At 39.9% G+C, this 18,715-nt stretch overlaps 1 protein-coding gene across 1 annotated transcript in view; it reads left to right on the top strand.

Moving 5' to 3' along the window:
• The first annotated feature begins 6,260 nt into the window (after positions 1-6,260).
• Positions 6,261-18,715, top strand: part of rnf13 (ring finger protein 13) — a 38,109-nt gene continuing 25,654 nt past the window's right edge. Inside the window, exons 1-4 of the mRNA XM_082505588.1 lie at positions 6,261-6,489; positions 11,737-11,976; positions 12,119-12,199; positions 18,534-18,656. Coding sequence (XP_082361714.1) covers positions 11,863-11,976; positions 12,119-12,199; positions 18,534-18,656 — 318 coding nt within the window. The 5' untranslated portion in view covers positions 6,261-6,489; positions 11,737-11,862. The remainder of the gene's footprint in view (positions 6,490-11,736; positions 11,977-12,118; positions 12,200-18,533; positions 18,657-18,715) is intronic.

Genomic DNA, 18,715 nt, shown 5'->3' with positions numbered 1-18,715 from the left:
ATTTTTTTAAGTGTAATATTTCTTTAAGGGACAGAAAAACAGACATTTCCATTGAATGACCTCATAGTGGATACTTTTTAATTCTAACAGTGCGTGTTTCACAAGAGACATGCAGCCAGAGGTATAAATGTCACACCACTTTAGCAGAATGATCTACGTATTTGCACTCTACCTGTGTGCCCCTCTTTTGTGGGTAAGTGTATCAACTGGTACTCAGCTCATCAATGACAACACGGAGCTCCTGCAGCTGAGCCTGTGGTGGTTTGTGAAGCACCCATCTTCAGCTGCTCAGTTTTACAAAACATTTACTTTTTTCCCCCAAAATCAAGGTGTTTTTATATTCCCATTTAAAATCCTCTTTTTTTTAATGACCAGAACTATACTTTAGCTATAACCTTTGAAAATATGATTTCAATTCTGTATCCTTGATCAAAAAGTGTGGTTTTTTTTGTCTTTGAGTGTGTTTCACTTTCATTAAAAGAAATGAAATCAAACAGACTACATTCTTAAATTTCATTGTGACTCAGAAGACACCCAGTAGTTGTTTTTCTTAGTTGATTTATGTGAACAGCGATATGCTAAATTTGCTCTTAATAGAAACCCTGTGACAGCCATATCAATGCAGTCTCCAGCCTTAAAGTAAAGTACTGATGGGTTGTCCAACTGCAGTTATATACAGCACCTTCAGTTACATAGCCTTGTTGCCTAAAACTATTTTACAGCTGCTTCCTTTTTAAAAAAATGGCAACTACTGTCTTTAACCGTTACTGTAAGTGTGTTACAAAACTGTGCAATGGTGACATGTTGAGTTGTGTCATCCCTGATTCAAGGCCAGTCCTGACTTGGACTTTTGTCTCATAATATGTTGCATTCACAAACACATTTTCAGCTCTACAGGATAACTTTATATCTGTGACTTCAATCTTTCTGTCCTTCTTTTTAATAAAAGGCAGAGACACAGGGTGGCAGCCTCACTAAGCCTGGGGGTAAAGTCTCTGTTTCAGTTCTTAGTTTGGTCTTAGGCTCCCTGGGTGGTTGAAGCCATCTACCAATAATTTACTCCCTAGCATGGCTCTGCAGGCAGCAGCAGTGTGCTGGGATCGATTGCAGGCTGCTTTGTTTTGCCCCAACTGCAGCAAGTGTTTGGATGCGATGGGAAGGCACATATTTCTAAGAAATACAAGTGAGCCCAGCTTGTCAGCTGCAAAGAGCGCACAGTCCTTGTGACCATGCTGAACTGCAATTTTCAAAGGTTTACAGCCTCCAGGGTCCCGAGAAGCCAAGCTCAAAATGCTTTTGGTGATAAAGAGTTCAAGGCTGAGGGTTTGGCTGCTCTCTGCAGCTGCTTGGATGAGACACTTTCCGGTGTCTTGGTGTGCTGTTGATTGGCACCACAGTCAGTAGGGACGAAGTCCCACTGGTTTCCCAGGATGTGTCCCCTTCTCAAGCAACCAACCCAGCAGATTCAGGTGGCTGGAAGTGGTGGCAACATACAGCGCCACCCACAGCTAAAACTAAAACTAATTACCTCTACAGCACTCACCATAAAACCACACACTTTACAGAGAAGCACAGAAGAAAAGCCTGACATACCTGTTTCAGTGCCATAGTCCAGCCAGTTGCATGGGTACAGTTGGACACCAGCAGGTGTGCAGAGTCTGCACAGATACCATTGTTTGCAGTTTGGTCACAGACGTACAAAGTCCTGCGACTGGTAACAATCCTCCTGTCACAGTATTGAAAAGGCACATCATAGGCCTTTGTTCACTCGGAAACAATGGCACAAAGACGTGGAAGTTGAGGCAAAAGCACAACAGCAGTCATAATCCTCGTCCTTCTATTAGTGGAAACGTTGCAATCTGTAATAGAAATGTCGACTAAACTAGCACAGATTGTAGTCAACGCCTTAAAGTGGCATGTTTTTTTGTTTTGTTTTTTAAAGGTTATGTAAAAACTGAACACAGGGAGGACACAAAGTATCATTATAAAATGATTCAAGAGTTTGGTGCCACACAGTGGTTGTAATTATACAGTAACATGGAGAAAAGCGCCACCTTTTTTTGACTAAATGGACTGGATTATACTGAATGTACCTGAAAGGGTAAAGAACTGCTTTACTTAAAATGAATGCTTTTTATTTACTTACATTATAAACAGAGCTCTAATGTGGATGTTTGTTTGTTTTTTTCATATACTAAATGAGTTGTTAGATGTAAAACAACACGACAAAGTGAGCCGGACCGAGGCCGACACTATAAGATGCACACAGGTGTGTGTGTGTGTGTGTCACCTACTAAAAATAATGAGGACAAACTAGAGATTTTACACAGCTGTAACTGATTTTTCACTCACATTGTAACATCTTGATTTTTCTGTATTAGCGTAGCAGTCGGACATAAGATCTACTAATTTCAGCACCTGCATTTAAGTGAGATGATTAATGATAGTGTGCAGTGCAGGATCCTTCAATAAAGCTTCTGTGGTAGAAAGCATTAGACCATTAACAAGTTTTAAATCCTTTCCATCTTCTCCACACCAGCATACGTCATACCTTATCATCTGCAATCTGTTGGACACACCCAGCAGTCTATAGCACCACCCTACCTTTTAATTAACCAATTACCACACAGTGTAAAGGGATAGTTCATCACTTGAAATTCTATTTTATGTTACATTAAATCCTTGAATTGTTACCTATAAAGAATATGGAAATACTAAGAATATATAACATTCTAGACTGGTTACATTGAGATTACAATGTTAAGATTACATTGTGTACATTATAAAGTCTGGTGCAGTAGAAATCTGGGCTGCACGTGACAGTCCAAACTGGAATTTGATTGATGTCACCTACACAGCTGACCTGCTTCTGTTTTCACAGTGATGTCACCACATGTGACTCTTGGTCACAAAGTTCAGATGGAGTTAAATATTTGTTGTCTGACACTGCAGTATGAGCACAGTGTGGTCTACATCAGCATGTTGCTGTTCTAATTCTTGATTTTCTTTAACTTTAGGTCAGCAGTAAGCCTGACTTCATCACTCAGCCATTCTTTTGTTTTCAGCTAAAGTGCACAAGCGAACCAAGAAGGGGACGGCCGCGAGACAAAAGGTTGCGTGGGCTCGTTTGGAAACACGTCCCCGACCCCCAGCACTCTGATGTCAGCTCTTTGCTCTGCTATTTATTGAGAAACTAAAGAACAGCCCAAGTGTGTTCAAGGTTGGAGTAATGTGAAACGTTTTCTGGATTTTATAGTTCTGTGAGGTTTAACAAGAGGCCGCCCATTTACATTTGACCTTTCAAAGTCTAAAGGAGATCCTGGTTTTCCTTTTGTTCACTGCTGACCCAAATGAAACAGTTTAACGAGATTCTCGACCTACATTTTATAAATATTCCTGTTTATAGACACAAATCAGGACACACACATACTGTCTGAATGTGGAGACATACATATATCAAACAAAGAAAGCCACAGGATTGTAAAGGTGGATGCTTTTATGGACCACACATGCTCCTCTTAAATTTTTTTTAAAAGTCCATTTGTATTTCTTTTTAATTAAACCATGAAAACTTCAACCATTGCAGGTTTCAGTTTTTTCTTATGCGTTTTTAAAAATTACTTATTTAATAAATACTCTTATATTTCTAAGATATCCCCCAAAATATTTTAATTATATATTAATCCTTTCGTGCTGGTTGATAAAATGAGAAGGGAGCACTGTAGTTCCCCTATTTTACTGAGGAATAACTTAGATCTTAAAAAATATGTAAAAGCTGTTTTAACTGTTTTGTAATAAATACTTTTTACTTGCCGATTAAATTGTGACGTTAAGTAGACGAAAAAAAAGAAATGAAAAGTGTTCATTAGGAAAAGTATACCCTTTAATGGTGTGATACTTTAGGCCTGGGTAGTAATTTTGGAGGTGGTATTTGAGATGACAGGCTGAAGTTTCAGCTTGTTCGTGGCTTGGGGGGAAATTTTTCTACATGCTGGTGTTTGTGTGGATGGATTTCTGCGTATTGCTGTGAGCAGTTCTTGTATGCACCTCAGATGGAATTCATTTCCTAATGTTTATGATGCATGACACATACAAGCTATTACTAAATGATGCACACACTTTGCCTGTCCTATTGTTGCTTTAGACAAAGGCACATAATTGGCACATGGAAGAGGGCATCATTTTTTATTATCCTGGTTATAAAACAAAATTAAAACGCGTAACACAAACTTGAAACAGGCTTTGTTATTTAGTCATTAACATTTTCAAAGGGTCAGCAGGGAGCTCCATTTTTGATTTAGCAGAACTACACACTGGATGCCATTCATTTTGCATCCCCAAAGGTATTTGTGCACTAACTGGAGATCTTTTGCTTGTTAGCCAACTGTGTGAACCACTACATTATGGAGCCATTTACTAATATACTGACTTCATGTGATTCTATTCCTGTCAATAAACAGATTAACCTCTATTTAACAATTAATTGCACAATGGATTTTATGGAAGAATATGCCACCTGTAAAGATGCTGGTAGCAGAACTTCTTTGAGTAATGTGCCCCATCACTTACCCTGAAGATTCACTAAGATAAAAAACTGAAACAGGCATGCCTCCTTCAGTGCATCTATCAACACATGACTCTAACCTGTCCTTTATGGTTGGGCTTAGCTTGAGGCAGAAAGGAAACAATAACATAACTGTAGGTTTGGAAAGGCAAATAGGTGTAGAAAATGAAAGAGCAGTTTAAGATCTAGGTAATTACAATTTGGAGTCATGGTGCCCTCCTCCCTCTAGGTGCAGAACCACTGTCTTTCTTTTTTACAACTCTTTATATTCTACTCGTCTCTACCTCTCTCTCTCTCTCTTTCTCTCTCTGTGTGTGTGTGTGTGTGTTGTGACTTTTCCAGGACTAGGATGTGGTCCCATCTCCACTTACTGCCCTCTGCACTTATTGGAAGACTGTTGTTCTGCTCCATGTGGCAGTATACCTCAGGGCCACGTTCTACTTTAAAACACTTACCTGTCAACTTGCTGACCTTGATCTTGGGACTTACTTGCTTGTTTTCTTCCTCCTTCCTGCCTGTTTAGAAACTTTCCTGAATATCTGCGTGACCCACTCTCTCTCAGTCTCAATTGGAGACTCACCTGTTCACTCTGGAACCACAACACTCCAGAAAAGATGCAGAATACTTACCTGAGTGAAGTCCTGGTCTTTGGAAAACCACCTTTGATTATTCTCTTGAAACTGATCATTTAAACCTGTTGAATCATTCACCTGTGTCCTGTCATTGCGTCCCCAGCAATCTTCCATCATGGTATGAAGAGTGACAAAGTTTGGCCACATAAAACAAAGTTGTGAACATGTAGTAAACGCTTTACCCCCAATATTAGGTTAAGGTAAAAGCATATTTCTGTGCCTCTGTTTTGACATCTGTGTCTAATATTTTTTTGATCTCTGTAACCATCCTAAAGCCCAATTAGCCCAATTAATGAGCTTCTCAGTCAGGAATGATTGCCTTCAAATTGTTTGGAAATACCTTTATAAATCCTTTCTAAGCTGATGGGCAGCAGCAATTGTTTCTTTCAGATCACTGTTCTTCTTTGGCATTGTGTTATCTGGATGAGAAAACAGCCAAAACATCTGCTTTACTAGAGGTGCTTGCCCTTGTTGACGATCAGTCTAATGAGATGGTGTAATTAATATGTCATGTGTTGTAGCTGTGGTTTATCAGAAGCGAGATAAGGTAAATAGAAAATATTACTTAAAGTGGCATTTCTCATTATAAATCGTTTATTGTTTTAGTCAGTGATGTATACAGTACTTTACTTTTAGTGACAACTATTTTCTATTTCACAACTATTTTCTGGCATGTGTATAAAAACGTACAAATAGATAAAAACTACAACCAATGATCCTTTGAAAAAAGAAAAGATGCACCCCTTTTTCTTTAGAGGGTGCTAGAGTTTTAAAAGTGAGTCCATTGTATTCTGAGGGGCGGATGCTAACTTCTGTGGCGATAAGAAGAACCGTTTGTTTCCCCGGTTTAAAATATATGGTTTCTTCCAATTTTGACTTCTGTTAGCAGGAAATCTTCTAAAATCTCTGAAGCCACTGCAGTGCAACTCTAAATGTAGCCTGGCAAGCCCCCCTCATCCGAACAAGGCTGTTAACGGCAAATGATTGTACCGTCACGTGGATCTGTTTACGTCTTGAGTCACTTCCGGAAAAACTGACGATTGACAGGTGCTTTATCCAATCAGAAGCTGGAAGTAGAGTAGCGGAAGTGTGCGCTATCGCTTGAAAGAAGAAGCTAGCTGAGGGATTAAACTGTTTACGGTCGGGTTTTTTAACCCTCCGCTCTAACGGAATGTAGTATATCAAAACCTTGAACTTGCATATGTATCTTTACACAGCTTACAGTAGAGGAAAGCTATGTCGCTGTCAGCAGCTCAGTTCCTGGACGAGATAAACGCGCAAGCAGAAATAAAGGTAAACACCCGGGAGAAGCGGACTAGCCACCCATGCTAACCTAATGCTAAGCATTGTAGAGGGACGCTCTGTTTTTGTAGCTAGCTGCACACCTTTTAGGGTGTCCTCCCTGATTTATTTATGTACACAGCTACATCCGCAAAAAGCGTTTCTATTTTAAAGTGCTTGACATTACCGCTGTCATTATCGTGGGAGGAACTGTCTTGTGTGTAAAGGGTATAATTATTCCCTGGGGGTTGGTTAAACTGTTTTCTGATGTGTCGCTGAAAAAATTGGGGAGTGTGTTTCCTCATGTCACTCATGTCAGGCACACTAATAATTAAATATGTCCACCTTGCCGTCATTGCACGAGGTTTTTCCGTAAAATGCTGCTGTCATTTGATGTTTAGTCATCATGTGCAGGTCCCCGCGATGTTGCTTTCACTTCCCCTTTGAGCTTTTTTTAGTTATTAAGAAAGAAAACTACTATTTTACTCCGGTTTAGTCTTTTTTTTTTCTGGCTATGCTGCCACAGTTTTCACCTTACTTGCTAATAATTTGTTGGATTTGGATCTAATAGTTGTAAGCAGCTGTTGTCGTTGAGAATGCAGACTGGTAAGAAAGCATGTTTGAACATTTTTTTCTTTGGATTAATCGATAGCTCTATCACGTTGTGCAAATAAACCTTAGTGTTGGGTTACAAGTTTATGTTGTACTGTATGTACCGCCATAGCTCATCTTTTCTATGCATCACTGAGATAGGCGGCTTTAAGTCTGTATGTCATGGATCATTAAATAATAATGCATAAAATTATTTACCTTGTGAATTCATTAGGTGTAATGGCTAATTTTAAAACACATCGTGTTGGGTGGAGTCCTCAGAGATCCAGGACTAGACCCAGGACCAGGGCACAGTGTGATGACAGCAAAAATATGTCATATTTTTATTTCATCTTGATGGATGAAATTCTTGGAGTGGATTTAAGCGACTTTTCTTCTGGCCAGCGAAAGCTGGCCACAAAGTTATGAGGCTTAGTATCTCTCTGCATCACACCACTTTATTGATAGAATATCCTCCACAAACCATGCTCTCAGTTATACCTAATACAGGTGACGGAAGTAGGATTTGACTTCAGTGTGCAGCTGTGGGTGTGTTTGGTCTTCACACATTCAACCTTGATTGCCATCTCCTCACCGTTGGCATGTTGGTGCGGATTCCCAACTCTCAACTCCATGGCTTCACCTTTGTCACCTGTGTTAGGTTTGTGTGAGAGCTCAGTTTGTGGAGGTTTCTCATGGGATGGTTGTCAGTCAGACAGAATGATGGAAGCGGATTCTGGCAGCTCTTGTAACCCCAGCTCTTAGCTCAGTCTTTAGTTGCATTCCTTGTTAATCCTTTAACACCCAAGTATCACACATGCTGCCTGGAGTTATTTTGTAAGTTTGGCTGTAAAATGAAAAAGTAATTCTCATCATTCAGGAACCATTTGAATTTCCTCTCTAGCCCAATGTGGTTGAGGGGTTATGATAGTGTGAAGTACACACGGTAAACTGCTGCAGAGCTGATTTTTCTGTGTGTAGACAGCAGTACCATGTGAATGCTTTGTGCTACCGTGACACAACGTAAACTAGTCTTCTCTTCACAAATGTTAACAGAGTTAAGTTACTTAAAGAGTGCTTGTAAATAGGGCTGTTCGATATAACAATATATATTGGATGACGATATAAAAAAGTCTATCATTTCATTTTACGCTATGGCAATATTTTTTTCATCGTTTTGATGGTCACTGTAGTGGCTATATTAATTTCTTAAAGTTCTCTCTTTCTCTTATATTTAATAATATACCACACTACAGACAGACAAGCGCTTGTTTCTATGTGTTTAGCAACAACAACGGTAACACCATCGCGTGTCCGCTTGTTTATGTTTCACGTAAACCTTTCACAATAAAGCTCAAGATCCTGTTGAGACTTTTCAAAATAAACTGAACCACTTGAAAGAGCAGATTATTTACGGATGAGAAGTAAAAAAGAGCCGCCAGGTGCTAAAAAATAAACCTTAGACTCAAACGTTAGAATAGGCTTTCTAACGTTTGAGAAAGAAAACGGCAGCCGTTAAAACTTATGTCTAAAAATGTATCGTTTCATGCATCGGTTAAAAAACTCGACTCCAGCTACATGACGCACAGCTGGAAACACTTCCCGCAAGTCGAGCTGCCCGAGATTCACAGAATTTACAGAAAATGTTACATTTTTGTGATTTATATCGTTATCGGACGATAGAATTCTTATATCGGGATATGAGATTTTGGTCATATCGCACAGCCCTACTTGTAAAGTGGGCTCACTGGTGGACCCACTGGTCCTGGGTGGCAGAGCAGAATATCTACCGAATGAAAGTCAGTGGATCGATCCCTGACTTCTTCAGTCCACATGCTGAAGTAACCTTGGGCGAGATGCTGAATCTCATGTTGCATCCACTGGAGCGTATGTGAATGTTAGAAAGCTCTTAGGCATAGATGTAAGTGGTGTATGAATGTGTGTGTGATTGGGTGAATGACAATTGTAGTAGAAACCTCTTTAGGTCCTCAGCTGGGTAGAAAGATGCTATGTAAGTACAGGTACATTCCTGATTTAATATTAAGTGGATAGAAGAAACTGAATTTTTAATTAATGTAAAATTTTAAATAGTTTTTTGCTTTTTTTGTGTGAACAAAAGAATCTATTCTTTTCAAGACTTGCATAGTAAAGGGGATTTATTATGCCTCTTTCTAGCTCTATATACACATTTCATGGACTCCACTAGAGGAGCTCTGCAAGTCATCGTAAACTAGGTTTTCATGCAGGCTTTGAGTATTCAGAGCTTGCGCCTCACGGGGATTACTTTACTTATGCTAACCTCATTATTTGAAATAGTCTTTAAAGAAAACATCTCATATTATATCTGTCTATCTAGCTCTCTAAAAGAGAACAAGACAAACTCGTAATGAGTCCTGATTGGCTGGAAACAGTTACTTAAGTAAAGGCGAAGCCATAGAGAAAAGTACCTAAAGTTTCAGATCTCTCTGATTAAAAGTACTTTTGTTTTGAGATTGTTTGACTTGGCTGAGGGCATCAGGCTCTGCCCTCACAAAGCAACATGCTGTACTTGAGGTGCTCAGTAAAACCTTGTTTTGTGGGAAACGGCAGCAGCATTAGCAGGACAGTAGGGAAAGTTACATAACAGCACTTTTGTTTCACACAGATGTGATCAGAGCTCAGAAGTAAACAATTTAAAGTGACTGTGCAGATTGGACGGCTAAGATGGGCGTGATTCATGATTAAATCCACAATAGTTTGTTTGTAGCTCAGATTGAAAGAAGATTCGCCTGTTATTTGTACAAGCAGATATTTTTATGTACATTTAAATCACTAATTTTAGGAAACGAAAAAGAGAACGTTGTTATTATTATTAAACTCACTTTGTATTTCCAGATTATAATGATTAAAAGAAGTTTACTTCGAGGCAAAAATGCTACAAGTCTCAAGTTTACATATAGTACCTTAATAATAAGTGAGAACTGGTGTTGCTAAAGCTGTTAGTGCCCATCTGTACCCAGCATCGCTACTACAGTAATCTAGATAAACTAGACATGTGGCATTAGTCTGTCAGTGCGTTACATCTTAAGCATACACGTAAGATCAAAAGTTCACATCGCATACACATCCTTCTGACTCACACGCTCTTCCTGTATTAATCTGATTAGAAAACATTTTCTCTGAAAGGCTCACAGTAAACTCGAAACTCCTCATGAACTGCTCTTCCAATTTGGCAATAACACCTAAGCTTGGAAGGCCTTCAGCTCTTAGTTTCTCCTGACCAAATCACATGCTCCCCTCCACTTTGCGACCTTGATCCCTTTTAGCTCTGATGTTTGGGATGAAGCTCACTAAAAGAAAACAACATGATATTCTAATATTGACTTGCAGCGATAATCTAATGAAAATTTGCTCCAGCAGCAACCTGAAAGTCATGCTTTTTGTCTTTGTTTGCCCCCCAATAAGGGTCCCTCCCAGCATCCAAAAGAAAAAAAAAAAAGATTTTCTGATACTAAACCTGGGATTTATACCCTGCTCACACTTGTCTGTAAAGTTTATTAATAAGAGCAATGAAAGGAGACACAGGGGAGGTGCTACAGTTGATAAGTTGTCTTTTTTTCCTTGACAAAAACATTAAGTGTATGATTCTTCAAAATTAACAGTTATTACACAAAATTACACTCAGATTCAAAATGAATGCTTTGTGTTTACCGGATGTACTAGAAATGGAGTAAGGCTACACTCAGGCAGAGGCTTATACATTATGCTTATGCATTGCTGCAGCAATCTCGAAGCATTAGAAAGCGTCATCAAACAGTCTAATATGTCGATGGATGAAACCTGACAGGCACTGTAGCTCATGTGTTTGACAAACCTGATACTTGGCCACTTTGAACTCTGCTGTGGACTAAATTATGGGGGGGAAAAAAGCATTTTGAAGTTAAGAAAGCAGCGTCTGGTTTAGTTGTTGGCTTTCAGTGTTATTAAAGGATTGACTTGTGAACATATATCAAAGACTTGTCTGCTGATCTGTCAGTTCTCTTCTAAGAGAACAACCTGATTCCTAGAAGGTCTTTGGACATTAAGAGGGTCTAGTTTCTACGAACTGTCTAAACCCTGGAATAAACTTTATTCCCTGCTTTATTTATTTTGTCTTCTGGCTGTAAGCATTTTCAGATCCATATTTTTGTTCTATAGGCCTCTATAGACCTAGAGGCCTTTTATAAAGCTTCCTGTTGACCTAATAGAAGATTTCATCGTATTGGGGGAAGGGTGTAAAATTCAGAGAGATATAATAATCAACCAGCAATATTCTTACATCAGTCCACTGTGCTGTAGTTCATACAAAGGCTATCACCTCATTCAAATCAGTGTGTTGTTTACTTCTGAGTAGACCCGATTCACAAAGTTTCTTTAAAGACTGGGTGCTTATGATAATGTGGTGATACTGAGCTAAAATCACAAATATTTTTTGCTAAGTCCATTTAAAAAGTATAATTTAATTAGGTCATCTAATATTGGCATGGTGGACAGTAAACCTTATGTGTGAAGCGCTGAGTTTCCTTGACAAAAAAATGCCATTTTCCGAGTTATTCCTGGCAAATTTGCCATTTTTCTGAAATTTGCTATGAAGCTGTTGGTGTTTAGGCTTTTAAAATGGGTCTAAGTGTACACCAATGTCGTTTCCAGGTGTGACCACAACAGTTGGCGTTTCGGGGTCCAGCTACAGGCCAGCGTGCGTGGTCATTTGTGTGCCTGCTTCGTGTTGTTATAAGTGAGTGGCTTAGCAGCTGGGGGTTGCAAAGTGATGCCAAGATGCTGCTGTCCCTGGGAATGCTGATGCTGTCGGCCACACAGATTTACACCATCTTCACCGTTCAGCTCTTCGCCTTCCTCAACCTGCTGCCCGTGGAAGCCGACATCACTGCTGTAAGTAATCCTTTACACAAATGCATTTAGAAGACCAGTTATGCTTCTTAAAGGAAAACGTTAGATTAAGAAACTAAACCTGCCTCTTTATGTTTTCATAAGTGTCTTGCACTGCTGGTGAATTAGTTTTCCTTTCTTTCAGTTCTCATTTGACAACAAAACGGACACCTTTGATGATTTGCCCGCAAGGTTTGGCTACCGGCTCCCCAGCGATGGACTTAAGGTGAGTGCAAAGAGGCACCAGGTTTGTTTTTATGACTTCTGGCTTAGATGTTTGCCGGGAATTTTTCACTTTACAGCTCCATTGGATTAAAGTTTAAACAGCTAAGATGCAAAGTTCCCAAACTCGAGGAAAACTATTTTACATGTCCCGAAATCTGAGCAAAGTAAAGATTGTTACATGTACAGTCAGAACAAAACCTGGTTGTACAAAACGTGTTGATGCATGTGACAGAAAAAACCTTTTAAATGCGTGTAATCTTTAATGCTTCTAAAATTGCATTAACATGACTAAGTTTATGAAAACAGTGGAAATATCAATAGAAAACAAAATAGTTGCCAACATGAAAGGCTGATTTTTATAAAACGTGCAACTCTGCTACAGAGACGTACAGATCACACCCCAGATGGGCTCAAATGAAGAGCTGTTAAGATTTAATTATATGTGGTGAAGGTGCTGTTAACCATTGTTGCTTAGTGTTGTTGTGAGGCTTCTGTATGACACTGTGCAACCAGCAGTCCTCTCAGTGGCTCTCCTACCAAGCTCACAAACAGAAGGGGTGATTCATGTCTGCTGCCTAAGCGGGTTATTGTGGTGCTTCCCACAGTGAAGAGCTCGCTTGTTGTTATCGTACAAAGGCTTTTCACACCAGACCAAGCTGATATTGACATGCTTTGTGCCTTGTTTCGTATTTTCTGTTTAATGCCCGAGTTAAATGATCTCTACTCAGTCGTATGTACTGATCACACTTATCTGAATTTAAGAGCACCATAACATGAAATGATTCTTGTAGGATTGCAACAACTTGAATATGAACTTGGCTAGTTGGGCGAGGCATACAGCCACGTGTTTGTAATTTGGCTTTCTTTTACCACCACATCCTTCCTTTTAACACGCATACAGTGCACCTTTGCACTTGGTGTTTGGTGTAAAACTGTTAGAGCCATTTATATACAAGCCTGACCTGTATTAAGCAACTGGAAATTATTACTTATTAAAATTCTTGCAATGGGGTCGTAGACTGCAGTGTCACCTCCAAAGTTCCTTCTGAATGCATACTGCCGTTACTTACAGTGTTTGTTAAGAACTTGTTAGACCGTAAGACTCTTGCTCCTCTGCAATGCCAATAAAAACCTTTGGCATCACAAGGCAACAGAAGCTTGTTTCCAGAGGATTCCCCCTTGGGGCTGGACGAGGCTTCAAACAGAGCCTTCGCTGTTTCCACTTGCACAGCGTGGGCTGTTTACAGTCTCGATGCAAAGCTACTGCAAACATAGCTGTACCCACCGTGCAGGGTGACATAGAGGTGGGGTTAATGTGCAGCACGACAGAAAAGTTCTGTGAGATTTGAGGATGCAGAAACTGGTGAAGGTTTGATTTTTTCCTTTTAATGCTAGTGGAGTCAAAACATTTCATTCAATAATTCAATTCAATAAAACTTTATTGAGGGGTTTGAACAGCCGGTTCCGCTTCCTTAATTCTTCGATAAGCCAGGGCCAAGCCAGCTCGATCAGCAAGAACCTGTTATCATGGTTCTGAATAGGTAGATATCTTCAGCAGTCAGGCTCACCCGAGCCCAGACTTCTCGTTGAGAAGGGGTGTCAATTGCATTCAGAGACCAGTTGATCAAATCCATAATTGTCTTTTAGGTTTTAGAGAACAGACTGTGAGAGAGTGTTCCAGGGAACAGTAATACAAAAAACACGAGACAAGACAAGGACATTAGAGGCTAAGCAGGGAAGCTAAGGGAGAGGAGGAGGAGAGGAGAAAAGTGCAACCGCCTTCGTCAAGAGCAAGAGCAGAGCACATGTAGACATTTACCTTTGAATGTATACATGTTTTGCACAAATACTTTTTTTTACTTGGTGATTTTAAGTTGTTTTTATGCCTTTTGTTCTGTAGACAGTCGTCGGCAGAGGTTTATGTTGTCTGATTCTCCATCCGTCCCATACCAGTGAATATTATACATCGGGATCACTCTGAGGGAATTTTTTGAAATTTGGTTATATTGATTACACTGGTTAGATTTCAAGTTTAAGTTCATTCTGACACAATGAAACATGTTTTGTTTTGTTAGCAAAACTCAAATTTTTAAGTGAATTTGACAAAGTTTTCACAGATTAAAGAATTTTACACCGGGTACCTTGCTGATGCAACCGCCAAGAGCTTTATGTCTCCTCCTGGAATGTGTAAACACTCCACTGTCTGATTGGTTAAAATGATGGCAGACATTGTATAGAAGAACACCCACTGAAACAATTTTAGTTTTAAATCTTTGGGAGAACTTTGCAACAGCAGAAATGGAAATGAAAGAATTACTTCGAGGAACAGGAAGCTCGACAAACTTCTTCTTTTTTTTTTTCATCGGGTTTTGACACATTTGATTGAAGATTCTATATTTCCTCTTTTTTAATGTCCCGTGACAACAGAAAGTGCCCGAAGGCGTTTGGAAATTGCAGCTGGATGTTGAGATTTGATTCTGTCCGGTCTTTGGTGATGACATTTTATATCTGAGAGATCAACGTTCACGTCTGGTCAGACCTGGATTAGAAGTGCAAGGTGACTGGTTGGCAGCAGCTTACGATTAGTTGTGATATTATTGCCGACACGAGCAATTACAATACCATTTGGCAACTTCATGTGATGTGAAGTGAAGTATTATACAAAGTTCACCATCATGGAAAGTTTTAGTCTTTATCAGCTCTGCAGGTGATTCTGGAAGGAATCATCTGGGTACTGCGACCTCCTATTTATTTATTTATTTATTTTTTAAGACAACAATAAATCCAACTTGAAATAACTGCCCCCCCTCCTCCCCCCTTTTTCCTTTATGCAGTTGAGTTATTTGCATACCACCGCAGTTTCAGATGTTTTGTTTTCATTCCTTTTTTCATTTTATTTTATTTTTTTTCACCCACTTTCATTTCCCCAATCCGAGCCTGGTCAGTAGTCACAGTTTCACCTCGCTAAAGTTTACTCTGGAAAGTCCGCGGTTTGGCTCATGCAGCAGCAGATGGTGACCGACTACAACTACGCCTGGCGTTGTTGTTGCTAAATGATCCTCAGGCACCCGTTTAAAAATAAACAGCTTTCTATTATTTAAATGGGTCTAATGCTGCATTCAAAGACTAATTGGAAAAAAAAATAGTCAAAAACCTAAAAAAAACTTATCGGTATTTGTTTAGATTTCTTTTTTTAAACTACAAATACAGCGCAATATATCATTACTGTAGTACATGTAGCACATAGTGATTACTGTACTATAGCTCAGTTTGCTTGTTAAACCACAGTAGAGAGAAGGCAGGAAAGCCGAGAGGACGACCAGGGAATGATCTCAGGTCAGATTCAGACCTGAGCCTTACAGCACATGGGTTGCACCAGATAGTTCTAATTATTGTTTGTGTCTGGATGACTTAATCAAGTTTTATACTCTTTCTGTGTGTGATGAGTAACTTTGTGCCTATTGCCTAACCAGGCCATAAATGGATCTGACCAGTCAGACCACTGCGTTTGACAACGAGTGTGCTCATAGCTCAAAATACAGCCTGGTACTGAATATACAATGATATGGAAATAGGGTTATTTTACTATTTTACCTCAGTCGCAGCTAGAAGCTGCTCTGGGTTGATTTCTCTGCCTCCTCAGATGTGATCCCAACAAGATCTCAAGAAGTTAATGAACCCAGAATCTCTTCTGTTCTGTCTAATTCTGGGACATACACATTTCCTCAGTAAAATGTGACCCAGAAACATACCACTTTTTTTTTTTTAAACATATGTACACTGCAGCTGCACTGCGTCAGCGTTATTTCTGTACAGGATGAGTGCAATAAGTTTCAGTAAGATTGTCCCAAAACCAAAATGTAACACTAAACAGGGTGAAGTCAGTGTCTGTCTGAATAAAAGCAAGCTCTCACTCAGACAGCATGACAAGCTCGCTGGCCATGAATGAGGTCGGGTTTTGAAGTGCTTTATGCAGGTGAACTAATAATAATCATCATATCTGAGAGTGGAATCACACAGGTTTTAATCTGCTTACAGAAAGCCTCGGTCGAGCGAGTTATTAATTGCTTTGTTTCTATCTCTCTCAACCCCGAGCAAAGCTGCAAACAAGCCCTGTGGTGAGATTTACACTGACGGGATTAAGTGTAATCACTGTGCAATCATTTGAAAGAGTTGGCTTGGCTCTTGAATTCTGCAACAACACAAAGTCCCACAGTTTGTTGGCACTTAGGCACTCTGTTAGCACTCTCTGCAGTTGTTTGTACTCTAGTCAGTAGGAGAAGAAATTAAATCGTTTTCTGATCCTATTTAACGCTGACTCTCTTTAAATGTAATTATCAGTTTTATTTTGGAGAGCGCTACTCCACTAACAGGTTTTATTAATTATTAGCCTTTATTTGAAGCGAGATTTAAAGAAAATGCTTTGCTGGGTTAATTGCTACTACCGCAGCAGCTCTGCAGTCCCACCTCTTCTTTGTGTTCTTTGTGACATTCGCAGCTGGTTAGTTGTGCAAAAGTGCTTGTAAGAATATTTGAACCACTGCATTCTTTCCATCATAATCATGTTAAATGAGTTGTCCTCAGATGGTGCTTCTTCCACATGTGGTTTTCTTGCTATGATGAGCTAAAAAAAACTGTTACGGAATAAATTAGTGCTTTTTAAGAGTTACTTTTAAAATTTCTTTTATCTATAATGTGTTTACCCTTTTTTCACATCTCTGGAAGCATCACAGCTGAGGTGCACTGTCTTTATTATTATTATTTTAAAAAAATGCCTAGATGTTGATTTAGTTAGACTTTAAGGTGATATCGTCTACTGGTTAAGTGCGGTCTTGTTGCACAAGCTGAACATTTGTGTCATCTCGGTTTGTATTTTCAGGATCCACCCCCAGGTATTTCCTGTTTCCTCCCCGGCTCCTGTCTCTGCATTCTGCAGTACTTGCAGATGTTTTGGGGGTCTTTTTTAAATTGCTTTTTATGTACAACAGAGGGCGCTCTTGCCACTGGTTTCAGGAGTCAGGAGGAATGTGAGGCAGTAGCACAGTGATGTCATTTAACAGCAAGGCTGGGCTGCGCTGGAGGCACCCAGAGGTGACGACAATGTGGGAAGCGGGTGATTCCTCACGTTCCTCCGGTCTGTGATATATCAGAGAGCTCCCTGGTCTTTGAATTTGATCTTCCCATTAATGTTAAACTAAGACCAGACACTGCCTTTAGTCAGCATCTTTCTCTTCTGTGCTGTCGTTAACTTCCAGCTGATTTGTTGGCATTTCCCGTGTTGAGTTCAGCCGGTGTTCTGGAGGCACAGAGGTGTGGCAGCTGGCAAGATGTGCACAAAGAATATCAGTTTCCTGCTGGTTGAAACTGGCCTTATGTGTGTGGTAGAAAGTGCTGACTCTCTTTGATATACTGGGCTGGCTTTGTATATGTGAGAGAGAGAAACACAGAGCGATGGAAGTGAAGGCAGAGTCCCAAAGTCCCACAGCAGCTCACACTTCCTGTCTACCACCCTGCCTTAGACACACACACACACACACACACACACACACACACACTGGTGTTAGTTACACTTCCATTAAAGCGGCAGAGGTTTTTGAAATAGCTCTCCTCGTGTTGATTTCTTCTCCGTGCATCTCATCTGGTTCTTTGCTTAGTCACTTCTATTTTTGTCTCCATTCAAATTTTTTTTCTGGTTTTCCTATTTTGTCCGCAGCTATCTTTTGTGTCTTTTGCTGTCTGTGCTTTTGTACATCTTTTATCACTCCCAGGCTTTCTCTTTCTTCTCACTATCTTCTTCTCGTCCGTCACTTCAAAGCTGTTGTTGGCTATGTTCCTAAGGCAGGAAGCAGCAGCAGAGAAGAAGAAAGAGGATCAGATTTTTGAGACAGTCTGAGAACAACAGCATCCTTGATATGTAGCTGACTGTAATATGTATGTGTCTTCATTCCAGTGGAAAGTTCTGCATTCATTATACATGCATCACAATGTCACATGAATATGGTGCATGTAGGGGTTGCGAACCAATGTTGCAAACCAGCAATTTATTTTCTCCAGCTTTCTTGATGGATGCTGCTTATCTAGGAGGACAAAGGTTTAAAGCTTTAGATTAAGGAACGAAACTCTGTTGTTGACGCATGTTAACCACACGCAGGCACACGCAGATCCCAGAAATCTCGCCTACAATGTAAATCTTGGAAAGAACTGAAAAAAGGCACCTCAGATATGTTTGAAGTTTGAAAACGTGATCTAATTCTTGTTTAACTTGTGATATAAGTGAACCAAATAAAGATAAATTTGGATGGAAGTCACATTACCCCTTCATAATATCCCCACAGGGCTTCCTGATTGGCGCTCGACCAGAAAATGCCTGCGAGCCCATCGAACCCCCGCCGAAGGAAAACTTGACGGGCAACTTCATCGTCCTCATCAAGCGGTTTGAATGCAACTTTGACATCAAGGTACCATATTCACACCAACGATCACACACAGTATATTACCCCAGTTATTGTGTTTGAGT

This window comes from Aulonocara stuartgranti (assembly GCF_965226115.1).
Source record: "Aulonocara stuartgranti genome assembly, chromosome: 15".
NCBI classification, from domain to species: Eukaryota; Metazoa; Chordata; class Actinopteri; order Cichliformes; family Cichlidae; genus Aulonocara; species Aulonocara stuartgranti.
This window is presented reverse-complemented; position numbering and strand designations above follow the sequence as displayed.